Genomic DNA, 14,655 nt, shown 5'->3' with positions numbered 1-14,655 from the left:
ATTATTTCTTAAACTTGTTCAGGAAGTAGGATAAAAACATGAATAAAAATAGGGGTTTAAAAAAAATAATTTTCAACAAATATTCAGCGTATTTTCAATCTTAAAAGCCATGTGAAAGAAATTCAAAAGTGTATTTGGGTAGATGGATAGAGCTGAATCTCAACTATGGAATAACAAATAATTACCTTTTGTTGATACATTAAAATTTTAGGAGACCAGGAAAATAGCATACTAAAAATTCCACAGGGAACATAAACCTGAAATAAGGCAACAGCTCCCCCCTCCCCCCAAAATTAATTCGAATATTCTTGATTTTAGTCTATTTCTCAATGATTTCAGTGGAAAGAACCTGGCAATTCAAGTGTTGACTCGATATAATAAAGTAACATCAGTTAGATCTCAATATGTATAGTTAAATATTATTCCTCTGTCAGGTCTAGGGAAGTTTTATCATGCATTATTTATTTATTTATTTATTAATACCAAATACGGTAAGCTTTCAAGCTTGTCGCATAAACATAATAAATAGAAATTATGACAATACTGACAACATAATACACACATACAAATCAATGAAAATAACAACTACAGAAAACACTGACAAATAATACTATAAATTACTTAAAAATGATTTACTATGAAAATTTATTTCTGCTAGTTTTGTTTTGAATCTGTTTATGTCATTTGTTAGAAATGTTTTGGGTGGAAGGTCATTCCATGGCTTCCAAACCCTGCTGTAAAATGAATGTTGGCCTATTTTCCTTTTTGAAAGTGAGGGGTACAATTTATGTGGGTGATAACGGGTCCTGTTAGTGTCATTAAATGTGAAGAACTGTGATGTACTTATATTATCAATGCCTTTGATTATACGGAATGTGTTAATAATGTCTGCCCTATCCCTTCGGAATTGAAGACTTGACAATCCTAGCCTATGCAGTCTATTTTCATATGGCAAATGTTTCAAATAAGGTAAAAGCTTAGTTGCTCTTTGCTGTATTTTTTCAACCCTTGCTCTGTCATTTTTATTCAATGGATACCTTACTGACCAATTGTATTCGAGTATAGGTCGAACTGTTGATTTATAAATGGCAATGAATGAACGGAGATTAAACTTACGGAAATTCCGTCTAAGACATAATAGCTGATAGTTTGCCTTACGAGTTACTTCAGAGACATGCTTGTCAAACCTAAGACTAGAATCAAAATGAACACCAAGGTCACGGACATTTTCAACAGGTAAGATTGAATGTCCAGCAAGATGGTATTGGTAACTTTGTTCTACTTTGCCGAAGTAATGGACGACCCTACACTTATCTTCGTTGACAAACATGGAGCTAGCATTACACCAATTGTGCACTGCATCCAAGTCTTTTTGAAGCAACGAAGCTTCATCTGAATTTGTCGTGGAGCGGTAGAGCTTTACATCATCTGCGAACATTTTAACTGTGGAATGGTGGACAACAAGAGGCAAGTCATTAATGAAAAGGCAGAAAAGTACCGAACCAAGGCAACTACCTTGTGGAACGCCACTTAAAACTATCTCAGCAGAGGACAAAGCATCACCTACAATCACTTTTTGCACCCTGCCTGTTAGATAATCACCAATTCAATTCAACATTCTGGCACCAAGGTGATATACCTCACACTTTTGAAGTAAAAGCGGAATGGAAATTTTATCAAACGCCTTAGAAAAATCTATATAAATGCACTCAAACCTGAGACCTCCATCTGACATCCTATGGAAGTCAGTAATTACTTCCAAAAGCTGTGTATTACATGAATGTTTTTTACGGAAACCGTGTTGAGATGGATGCCAAAGAAGATTTGATTCGAAATAATTTTGTATTCTCTTGACAATTAGTTTTTCCATAACTCTGGAAAAAAGTGTTTGATATTGGTCTATAGTTTTTAAATTGCGGTTTTGTGCCACTTTTATACAGGGGTTTAATTATTGCTTTTTTCCATGCCAAAGGGCAAGTACCAGAAGCCAGACACAGATTATACAAATATGTTGGTGGTTCAGTGAGTACTGTTGCAAGCTCTCGGATCATATGGTTTGAAAATTCATGAATGTCTGGTGATTTATTTGTGTCAAGATGCTTCAGGACCTCAAAAACTTGTTGATCATCAAAGTGAGAATCATCAAAATCTATTGTGAAACTGGTAGAAAAATTAGGATCAATAGGAGTTTCACTGTTAGGTCGTGTAAAAACAGATAAGAAAAGTTTATTAAAATGTTCAGCTTTTTCATTATCATTGTCTATATTTGTCTGTATTTCAGGGTCAGTGAATGAAGTTGAGGATGGGGACTGTGAAGTCTGGTTTTTTCTTATATATTTCCAAAACCTTTTTGGGCAACTTTAAGCAGATGCAATGATAGAAGATTCAAGTGCCTCACGATTTGACCGAAGAAGCCTAGTTGCTCTATTTCTTGCTCTTTTATATCTTATCCATGACTCAGTGCTTGTTATTTTAATATACTCAGGCCACAGATAATTTTTTCACTAATAGCTTGTAGAATTTCTCGAGGAAGAGTTCGCCTATTTTTATAGAGCTGACTATAAACTAAAGTCGGAATAAACTTATTTTGACCCACTACCAAAGCTTCATGAATCAGCTCAAATACCTCATTAACATTGTATTTATTTTCCCTCAACTGTTCCGTGATACATAGTGATAAAATGAAATTTCGGAAAGACTCATAGTCACCTTTAGTGTAATTATATTTAAGGGTCTGTTTTTGAGGAGTAGAATCATTACCTGAAGATTTTAATGACAGTTTAAGAACGGTGTGATCACTTTTTCCTAATGGAGGTAGAATTTCAATATTTCTAACATCGTCAGGAGATTTTGTTATTACCAAGTCAAGGACAGAATGATTCGAATCTTCCCAAAATCGTGTAGGCTCCTGAATGTGTTGGCATAGGTACGTGTCCTGCAATTTTTGAAGGAAATGATGCTCAAATGATTGATTAGAAAGCGAGGTTATTTGATTTTTCCAATCAATGGAAGGTAGGTTAAAATCACCCACCACTAATACCCTTGAACTAACTGTTGAAACATTGTGAAGATACTGTAATAAATTTGCATTATTATTTGGAGATAGCTCATTAACACTAGGACTTCTATACACTGCAACAATTCTAATACTATCTGAAGACCTAGGAAATTTTACAACAACCACTAAACATTCATTAATACTCAGTGCTAAAGGATCATTTACTTCTGTGTACTTAAGCAACGAACGAACATAAACAAAAATTCCATTATAGTTAGTATTCACTAATAAAGTACAACCTTCAACCTGTTGAAAATATGCTTCTGGATTTGCACAATTCTTAGGCAAAGATTCAGAAACAACAACAACATGAGGCTTATGCACTGACATCAATGACTGTAATTCTTCAACTTTATTTGATAAAGTATCTGCGTTGGTGTAGAGCACAAGGAAATTATTGTTCCATAACTGCTTCCCTAGGGATTTGCGAGCTATTTTCACCTCGAAAAGAGCTTATCTTTACAAGTTTTAGACCACCCTTTCCATCCTTAATTTTCCAACCTGATTCTCCTGCTGTCACTTTTTGGTTAAGTTCCTCTTTCAGAGCGTTATACCTTTTCTTTTGAGCAAGTTCCAGTTTTGTGCGATCATGAGAAAAGTTAAAAGTCGGGTAAGAGGATTTTATGGTGTTCAGGTTACCACTTAAGAAGAAAGAAGCAGCATCACGTTCTATGGGGCTACGGAAAAACAGTTTGATCAGATGACATTTTCCATTATTTAGTCTTCCCAAACGAACTGTAAATGTGAACATTTGACAGGGCAATTCTGCAAAATTACTTGATCCAGGAGCTTTAAATCAACCTCATTTTGACTCTTCTTAGTACTACAGTTTGGATCCTCTTGAAGTCCAAATACAACTAAATTTTTTTGCTTCATGACCAAATCTTCCAGAATATCATTGGCTGTTTCTTTGCTTTTTATTTCATTTTTCAATGTTTCACTAAGGTTATCAAATTCGACTTTGAGCGATGTAGTGGCGTGCTTCTTTACATCCTCAACAGAACATTTGGCAGATACTTCTTTTTCTATCTGTGTTAATCGATCACTTATTGGTTTCAGCAGTTTTTCAAATTTGTCTTGAAGCTTAGTTTCGATTGTTGAAAATGAACACCTAATTTCGCTCTTTATTATGTCTTTGATCTCACTGGGTGTTATTCCTTGAGTTCCTGAGCCCTTTTGCTTGCAAATAGGACAATGCCAGAGTGACCCAAGACGACGTGTCATCTTGTTAAACAAATCATACTCCAACTTGCTCATTTCAATGCATTCAATGCACAACCATGCATCACACATATCGCATAAAAGGGCACAACTATCATCCTTTAGTCCAATATCACATGCTTTGCAGCAATCTAGATCTTTTCTTGGTGATTGTATCTGACGTTTGCTGCTCATTTCTTAATCCAGCCAGACTACTACAGTGCTTTTTTGAAAAATATGACAACACTGCTCAGGGACGGAATTCAAAATATGTTACAAGCGTGGTTTTGTTGAAATGCAGTTTTTATTGTCAATTTAAGTAGCACTAAACGTAATCAAAAATGCTGAGATCACATCCAAAAATATAAAAATAAACTTCATTCAATTACTTTTGAGCCAATGCTGAAACAATGAAAAACGGCTGAAACAACCTGTTCTATGGTGTTACGGAAATGTAGCAGTTGGCAACTGCAACTTTATAACTTCGGAAGAAGAAAAAGCATTTCGTTTATTTTGATTATTTGGCTTCAAACACCACATAATTCCACTAACAGCCAAGAGTCTTGCTGACCATACTTTCTCGCAGAGCACAGAGCTCAATATATATTCTCTTATAATTCAACTGCTGGTATCAAAATATATACTCCAAGAAATCTGAGCAGATACAAATCATATAAGACAAACCAGCTCCATAGCTCTGTCGATCCCACAGAGTGAGCCCAAAGGAAAAGGGCTAAATAGTATCGACTGAAAAGCCCGTCTGCTGAATAAGAAGAAGATTGGCTTGTTGGGAAATACCCATGGGGATAGAGAAAATTCACTAGCTTTAAAATCCAGGTAATTAAAGTCAAATGCTAAGGGAATCCACTTAAAATGACACTAAAGGATAAATATAAGCATACAACTGCAACTATAAGCAGAAATAAATGTTCTATCTCACAAATTTAGCCAATAATCCTTTATTCAGTTTTCACACACCCAGGTACTGTTGCTGTTGTCAGGGCAATTTATTCCGATTAATTATGATTCCGAATTAGTCCCAAGGTGTTCCCTAAATTTATTTATTTCTGGTGATGAAGTACATAATTATCTTACACGATATGCTAATAATGTAAGGACTCCTCAAGTTGTTTAGACTAGGTCTTTATTTTCAATACGTCATTTTGGACCAAATGCTTAGAATAATTTGCCCGAATTCCTGAAAAATATCGGCGAGTGTGTGTGATTTCCGTAGAGATCTATGAATTTTATGTTTTGAATTTCAAATTGAATTTCATTTGCTCTCAAGTTCCCCAAAAAATAAAAAAAGGAAAACTAATTCTAATTTCTTTTGGATGGAAGACGTGGTGGAATGATTTGCTGTTGGGAAAGCTTGTTGCGACCAGGAGTCACACAAATGGACATATTTTTTTTCTCTTTTATTATTTTTATTATTGACATTTTTTTGTTATTGATATAAAAATGGTAAATCAAATGGGTTTTTGTTAATTTTATTCCTATGTTTAATGGGTAACTCCAGGCAATCGAAAGCTTAAGGAGGGTTAAGTGTTGTGCCTTTTTTTCTTTTTTTTGAATAAACCCCGTATATAAGTAAACAAAAAGAAAATGGTGTTGAATTTCCACAAGGAGTAACCATTTAATTTTCGGTTTGACATTAACACAGAGTTAGGAACTATTAGCTATGTATTCTGTAATGTTTCTGAGCTCAAACATCTTTCAAGTTATGATAATTAACAGAAAAACTAGAAAAAGCAAGCGTTATGATTTGGGCAGCCTATATGCGTATATACAGATGTGCATTTGTACATAGAATAAAAACACTTTTTTCAGAAGTTTGTGCTTCTCGGGTATACTGGGCATACCGGCACATGCATTGGATTTTTTTTTTTACGACTTGACATTGGATTTTAGAAAACGTCATGCTTTTAAAACGCCGTTTTCATATTTAAAAAAAAATAATAATAATAAAAAATGGACAGACACGTGCTTAATAAGATTAGCCCTTTGCTACGGTCTTGCCTAAAAGATCCAACAGTAATAATATAAAAGATGACTACGTGTCTTTTCCATACCACGCCCCTTATTATGGTATTTTTTTTTTCAGATATCGGGTTTTATTAATATAAATAGAAATAAATAGACATAAATTATACTTCTCTATGCAAAAACAGACGTTGAGTCCCTTAAACTCAACAATAAACTTTAAACAATTACCCTTCAACACAACCACAACAAATCTCCGAACAAATCAACGTCTAATAAATTCCCCTACTTCCTCCCCAAAATCACAACCACCTTGACCTTATAAAATAATAGTAATAATAATAAAAACGGGGACTATTTAATGTCTGAATTATTAATAATAACAATAATTAAATAAATAAAAAAATGGCAATGAAAAACCATGAAAATGTCGGACACACTCTTATGTCTTTGGCATTTTTGACAATATATGTTTATGGGAACAATCGGTGTCGCATATCCCAAGAAAAAATTGGGGAGGGTAAAAATATGTTTTCAATAACTATGGGGGGAATCCTTTTTTTATTTCTTCAACAAAAACAGAAAAAGGCATTTTCAATTTAAATAGCATTGAAGGTGATTTTTTTAATCTGAACAGGGGCACAATCCCCCCACCCTATTGAAGACACTCTTAATGATACATTTTGTTTTAAGACGTTCTGCTTTTAAAATACCATGTTTTCTAATCTTCTGAAAAGAAATCGAAAGTGCCATTTATTATGCTCTATATTATTTATTTTATACCAAAAGACCTATATTAGAGCCTTACCCAAAAAATCCAGACACAGTGGTTAATAGCATAAAAGGTGACCATGGCCTTTCCCACATTAGGGCAGCTTGTAGGGCAAGCAGTATTTCTTTCCAATGTTCCAATGATTTTTTTAATTTCCTTGCCCGCAATTCCTATAAGATAAAAAATATCAACAATAAAATACAATAAATAAAAAAAGACAATAAGTACATAAACTAATTCATTAATTAATTAAAAATACTTGTTCAGGGTAAGAATTTTGATTAATTTGTAAACGTTATTCTAATAATTTATTGATTATTTCGTTTTATCTATTTGTTTTATTTATTCGTAACTTAAGTTTTATTTGATATCTCATTCTTTTAAATAATAATACCACAATGACTAAGCAATACAAAAAACATAGGAGAACATAGAAAAAAGGTAAATCACAGCCAGTGATAACAGAGAGAAATGCAAATATTTCTGTCAAGACCTCCGCACAAACCTCCTCAGTCAAGAATCGAGAACAAAAATAAATAGATAAAAGTTCACTGGACGATATGAAAAGATACACTTTAAGCGAATTCTCTGAGGGCACTAGTTATCAATGAAAGCTTCTGATAATTTGTAGCTTGACTATGAAATTTGATTGAAAAGAAAATGAAATAGTATCGGCAAAATTTTTAATCACAGCGGGTTGCACAACTCACACAGCTACCGCAATGATCAAATGGCATTTCTTTTGAAGTGATTTTGACATTTTCCTAGCAGGTATGCTAGAAAATTTTAAGAACTAGCCTTTCCTAAATTTTAAAACTGATAATTCTGCTCCATTTAAAAAAAAAAAAAAAAAAAAAAAAAAAAAAAAAAAACATATTCACACTTTCTATTGCGTGACTAAATTTCACTAAAACTGAATACCTCTATCTTGAAATAAAACAAGAGAAGTTGCAAGGTTTTTCTAAGATTTCCGGGATATTAGAAGTCGGTGTCTAGTTTTCTGTCGTTTATTCAGATCGCTTATCCAAGCTCAATTAGTTAGGGCAAGACCACCAGGTCAATTCCAAAGAGTCTGATCACACAAAAATAATAATAAAAAAAGTTTGTAATGAACAAGATGGGCTGATTCTTAACAGCATCGAATCCCTTTAAGGGTTTGTTAAAAATTTGTTTAAGGCTTGTCTTTTTTATATTTTCCGGTGGACCTTTATCTATTTTTTCTCCTAATTTTGCCCTGAGGATGGTTAAATGCAGGTCTCAACCAAAATGCTTGCATTTTTCTTCTTTTTTTTTACTCGTTTGATTTGTGTCGTTTTCTATTCTTCGTTCTGCTACGTTTTCTCGTTTTCCTCATTATTTTTTTCTATTTATCTTTTGTTCCTCTTTCTATAGGCTGGTTTTCTTTATATATTTTCTCCCCATTTTTTCTGTTCTTGTTTTTAATGACTATCCCTTTTTTTCGCAGTTTTATTTGAAACGAAGTTCCATACTTCTTGAACCCAACCCCATAGCAAATTCGCCCCTACTTAAAAGGCAAAATGCTTAGAGGGAAGGATGGAGGAGGTAGCTATCCCCTGAAAAAAAAACGAAAATGCATATAAATGCGAGGGACTGCCCACTTTCAACCACCTGGTGTATATTTTGGAGCATCAAGTGTGCAGCACCTACACCATGCGTGGCCCAGTACCCGCACCACTTGGTACACTTGGTACGCGCCACCCGGTGTACACGATTTCCGAAGATGGCAACCCCTCGAAAATTTTGCATTCTCGTAATTAGGGGGTTTGAAAATTTAGTGAAGGATTCTTGAAAATCCAAAATTTGATGGTGCAATTTTCCTCAGGATTGGATCACTTTCAAGGAAACTTCCATTTCTTTCCATTCTTATGCTAATAAATATTGACAGATTCCATTAAAGTTGATAAATTTTACGCATTTGGAGTCATCATATATACCGAAGTGGTACGAACTTTCCACCACCTCGTGTACATCTCAAAACGCCGTGTGTGTCGCGAAGTTTCGCCACGCTCGGCATAGTTTCCGCCATGCTTGGCATAGTTTCTGTCATGCTTGCCACATTTCCACTAGGCTTAGCTTGGCACACATCACCCCGTGTATGTGATTCCAAAAAGTGGGCACCCTCCTCAAAAATGCTAAGTTCTATAGTATTCACCAGAAATATGGCGGTTTTCTGGCAAATAACGGTATTTTTCAGCCTTTACCCACGTCTCTGAAAATTTACAAGGGAAAAAATACAAATTTGGCAATAAATAAACTGAAGAAACAACTATAATATGAGCAACAGATGGAAGTTCACCAAAACAGATCGATAAAATTGAACAAAAAACCGCGGTCGGTAGGATTCGAACCTACGCTCCCAGAGGGAATCTGATTTCTAGTCAGACGCCTTAACCACTCGGCCACGACCGCTTAAAAAAGAGTTTTAATAATACAAATAATATTATATTCATACTATGTGTGACGTCTGGTTTTATGACACTTGTTAATCACGGCTAATTCGGAAAAATTAGAAAAATGAGGTGTTTTTAACTTATGAATGGGTGAACGTACCTTAAAGAAATTTGACATTTAGTAAGGATTTCGTCCTTCAGAACTCTTATTTTTAATCCCAACCAGATCCGGTAACATTGGGGGAGTTGAAGGGGGAAACCGGAAATCTTGGAAAACGCTTAAAGTGGAGAGATCAGGATGAGACTTGGTGGGAAGAATAAGCATAAGTATATCTTTGGGGGAGTTAGGGGGGTGGGATTTTCAGTGCTTTGGTGAGTTCGGTGCTTTTGGACGTACTAGGACGATGAAAATTGGTAGGCGTGTCAGGGACCTGCACAAATTGACGTGACAACAGTCGTTTCCCCGATTCGACCATCTGGGGGGCTGGAGGGAGAGGAAAAACTGAAAAATGAAGTATTTTTAACTTACGAATGGGTAATGAAATTTGATATTTAGAAGAACCTTTTGTCTCAGAGCTCTTATTTTAAATCCCGACCGGCATTAAGCCTCTTATTTTCCTTTTAAATCAATCTTTTGATTCTTAGAATTTTGTTAGAGCTCTTGCCATATGAGCTCTTGGCTCTTCCGACCTCGTCAGAAGTGCCATATGAACTATTGTTTTTAAATATAAACATTCGAGTTAGCAAAAACCTACATGAGCCCTGAGAAGAGAAAACGAGTTTTTTAAATCTTGTATAATTTTTGAGTCTTTTCCCCCTAATTCCATTTTTTTACCTCATTAAGCTACTTAACGCTAAATCACAGCAAAAACTTCTTCCCTATTCAGTTAGCCCCGTTTAAGTCTCATTACCCACTTCCAAAAACAGAAAAAGTAGTTTTGGTATTACTTTGCAAGAAATTTATTGGTGGCTAGAACTGAAAAGAAAATTCGGGCTGCTTATGCTTCTTTAGTGCTGTCGCAAACAAATATGACAAAAACCCGCGAAAATGTATAATGCTGTTGTTCTTCTCCATGTTTTCGTTATGCGAAGTTTCTTCCGAGTGTTCCGATATGGTCCCGTAACACCGCACTGAAACAAAATTATGGAGTTCTCGACCCGATCCGTACAGCAAGATAATTTATATGTAAACTTGTCGCCAAAAGAGGTTTGCCACCCTTGGAGTGGTTTACTTTTTTGAAAAGTCTAGTTTATTCGTGTTTTTATTTATTTGTTCCTATTTTTGAATGTGTCTTTCTTTTTCCTTTTTCTTCTTTTTGATACTCCATCGCCATGTCTTTGTGTTTCTCCTTCGTTCATGATGTTGCAGCTTCTTTACTTTTCTATAACCATGAAGGATGCTTATTAACACTATTCTAGTTAATATACACAAAGGAATATAAATAAAATGATTTTTATAAAGAACAATATCTATAATAAAATTAAGCAGTAATATTACTAGGATCAACATAACAGCTGCGTGTACAATAAAGCACACAGTTGAAGTTACAAATAAGCGAACAGCAGCAGGTGCCACTCAGCCAGGAGATGCAGGTACAACTAAGCCAACAGGCTAAATTACTGCTTATTTACTTTTTGCGAATAAACCATATCAAGCCTATTGTGCCAACTGCTAACAGAACTGAGCCACCGTAAATAAGTTTTTTCACATAAGATTTGTTTGAAACAGGGTTTGGCTCTTGCAGAACCTCAAAATCTTTGGAAATCTTATTTGGAGTGTCAACAAAGGTTTTAGTCAGGTCTTGATGCTGTTCGAAGGGGTCATCAGAAGGAATCTGGCTCTGACTGGGTATTTTCTTCCTTGCCACCTTCTGAGCAGGGTTTTCACTATATCCTATAGTTACAATTTTATTTTCGGTAAGTTCTGCTTCAAGAGCTGATAGCTTATCATTTGAAGAGGATTTAACTTGGTCATGAGAAGTAATAGCGGAGATATTGCAGTTTGACTCTTGTGAAATCCTTTTATCAGGACTAATAATTTCTTCTTCATCCAGGTCAAAAGAAATCATCCAGCTATCTAAAGCCAGATCTATAAGGCGCAATACATGATTTTTTGTGTTGGAAAGAAGGTTAGGATTTTCCAGTAGAATTTCCAGGTCGGTAATGATGTGCTTATTTTGCTCAGCAAAATTCTTTCCGGCACATGTCAAAAACTTGCAAGACCTAGCTATAGAAGAATCTTGTTTGGATTTAATCATTTGTTCAATTACCTCCTTGCCGTTCGAAGCAGAAATAAGACCTTCTTTCAAAAGAGTACCAAAAAATTCTGAATCATTCATGTTTAACAATGGTTTTGGCTCCTCTCCAATTTTTATAGCGTGACATTTCTTGTTTAGTGATCCTAGATAGGCTTCCAAGTCAAAATTTTTCACTTTGCTGGTTTGTATCCTTAGAGATTTCAGCAGATTTGAAAATATATTGACATCTTCGCCACTTTTAGCCCCGACACTGCATATTACATCTATTGCTACCTCGAGATCTTCTTTCCCAAATTGCGATACAAGTTCAAAAATCTTGGTTGAAAAACGATCATAAGATGCACTAGTAATCTCGCTCAAAAAGCTCCTAAGAACAGTTTTCCAGTCTTTTTCAGATGTTTTCGATAATGATGCCGTACTGCTAGTATTTTCGAAAATAACTGCTTTTTCTTTATAATTTTCAACAGAACTGGCTTTTGTGATTACAGATGTTGACCCACCTTTACAGGATTTTTCATCAACTTTTAAAGCAACTGCGTCTGATCTGGGGAGCTTTGAATTGGTGGACATCTTTTTTGACTTGTAGCTCTGAATGGCTCTTTTCTTCTTCGCCAAATGCTTCTCAACAGGCTTTTTACTACCACCTACGGTTGCAATTTCGTTTTCGGTGGGCTCTGTCTCAAGGGCTGGTAGCTTATCACTTGAAGAGGGTTTAACTTGGTCATGAGAAGTAATAGCGGAGATATTGCAGTTTGACTCTTGTGAAATTCTTTTATCAGGACTAATAATTTCTTCTTCATCCAGGTCAAAAGAAATCATCCAGCTATCTAAAGCCAGATCTATAAGGCGCAATACATGATTTTTTGTGTTGGAAAGAAGGTTAGGATTCTCCAGTAGAATTTCCAGGTCGGTAATGATGTGCTTATTTTGCTCAGCAAAATTCTTTCCGGCACATGTCAAAAACTTGCAAGACCTAGCTATAGAAGAATCTTGTTTGGATTTAATCATTTGTTCAATTACCTCCTTGCCGTTCGAAGCAGAAATAAGACCTTCTTTCAAAAGAGTACCAAAAAATTCTGAATCATTCATGTTTAACAATGGTTTTGGCTCCTCTCCAATTTTTATAGCGTGACATTTCTTGTTTAGTGATCCCAGATAGGCTTCCAAGTCAAAATTTTTCACTTTGCTGGTTTGTATCCTTAGAGATTTCAGCAGATTTGAAAATATATTGACATCTTCGCCACTTTTAGCCCCGACACTGCATATTATATCTATTGCTACCTCGAGATCTTCTTTCCCAAATTGCGATACAAGTTCAAAAATCTTGGTTGAAAAACGATCATAAGATGCACTAGTAATGTCGCTCAAAAAGCTCCTAAGAACAGTTTTCCAGTCTTTTTCAGATGTTTTCGATAATGATGCCGTACTGCTAGTATTTTCGAAAATAACTGCTTTTTCTTTATAATTTTCAACAGAACTGGCTTTTGTGATTACAGATGTTGGCCCACCTTTACAGGATGTTTCATCAACTTTTAAAGCAACTGCGTCTGATCTGGGGAGCTTTGAATTGGTGGACATCTTTTTTGACTTGTAGCTCTGAATGGCTCTTTTCTTCTTCGCCAAATGCTTCTCAACAGGCTTTTTACTACCACCTACGGTTATAATTTCATTTTCGGTGGGCTCTGTCTCAAGGGCTGATGCTGTAGATAATGGAGCTCTGCTACTGATCGTTTCCAAAATAAATGGATTTTGATTCTTATTTGCACCAGTTTCGGCTCCTTCTATAGACGAATGTTTCGGGACTTTTGATGTTACAATAATGTCATCTTGGCTTAAATCAATCTTCCACTTTTTTTCAACAAGATCAGTCAGATTCATTATTTTAAATTTATCTCGAAGTGGTAGTTGAGATTCTTTTTCGTATTTTTGAATGGCGAAAATGAGTTGTCTATTGTTCTTAGAGAACTGTTTTCCAGCATGTTCAATGAATATACACGCCTTTCGAATCGCGATATCTTGCTTCATATCAATAAGTTGATTGGCAATTTTTCTGCCGAATTCATTGCAAATGAGGTTCTCCTTTAGAATATTGCCATAAAATATTAAAATATTTTCCTCAAATGTATTAATTTTTACTTCATGAGACTCGTATTGATCTCCAGTAGTTATCTGCTCACTCATTTTCTGTTTGATAGAATGGAGCGTTACTTGTCTTTTACTCTTTCGACAGAAATATTTGCCATATATAACTTCTAAGCAGTCATTAAACTGCTTTGCTGTCCTAGGATCCTTTTTTATGGATTTGAGAAGGCCAATGCAGGTCATTTGAATTTTGTTCGATGATTCAATGCCTTTTGTGCATATAACTTCTATTGCGTCTACAAAGTCATCTTTACACAGTTTCTCACAGATTTGTATGACTTTGGCCGAATATTCATCGAAAAGCCGTTCAGCGATATTATTCATATAGCGAAGTAGTAAGGTTTTCCAGTCCCTAGTTGGTGTTGCTTCTTTGCTCATGGGACAAACAGTTTCTGGTGGACTTGATTGGTTTACATCCTTTCGCTTCGAAGGTGGTATCCATGCATTTTCTTGTTTCGTCTCAAACTTACTGGGAATCTTCGTAGAGATATTAATTATTCTAGGAGGAGTAGTGAACTGCTGACAATCATCATCGTTCAAAGACTTAGAACTTTTTATACCAAATGCTTGTTTCTTATTCCTACCTTGATAAGACATATTTCTATGAACGCTTTTAATAACTTTCTGTATCAAAACTTTTTAAATGACTGTCAAAGTGTGGGTCAGCCTCTTATATAGCGAAAATGACGTCACGTTCGCTACTGTTATGATGTTTGTAACTGAAAATGACGTCATAGCACTTTAGTATTGACCCTACAGTGTGTTACCATAGTTCCACTTTTGTGGCCGTTTCAACAGATAATGACGTCACTCTACTTGCACTGCCCTTAT

General features: G+C 35.3%; 1 protein-coding gene and 1 non-coding gene across 3 annotated transcripts in view; both read right to left on the bottom strand.

The window, feature by feature from the left end:
• The window catches only part of LOC136025858 (ADP-ribosylation factor-like protein 6-interacting protein 1), a 38,803-nt gene that overhangs the window by 9,592 nt on the left and 14,556 nt on the right, over window positions 1–14,655 (bottom strand). For both annotated transcript variants that reach the window (XM_065701888.1, XM_065701889.1), the window contains exon 3: window positions 7,050–7,183. In XM_065701888.1, the coding sequence (XP_065557960.1) occupies window positions 7,050–7,183 (134 nt within the window). The remainder of the gene's footprint in view (window positions 1–7,049; window positions 7,184–14,655) is intronic.
• On the bottom strand, window positions 9,362–9,443 carry Trnas-aga (transfer RNA serine (anticodon AGA)). The gene has a single exon. It is a non-coding gene; the product is annotated as a tRNA-Ser (tRNA).

Source organism: Artemia franciscana, chromosome 4 (assembly GCF_032884065.1).
Source record: "Artemia franciscana chromosome 4, ASM3288406v1, whole genome shotgun sequence".
Taxonomy (NCBI): domain Eukaryota; kingdom Metazoa; phylum Arthropoda; class Branchiopoda; order Anostraca; family Artemiidae; genus Artemia; species Artemia franciscana.
The sequence above is the reverse complement of the archived record's forward strand: the minus strand, read 5'-3'. Positions and strand labels throughout refer to the sequence as shown.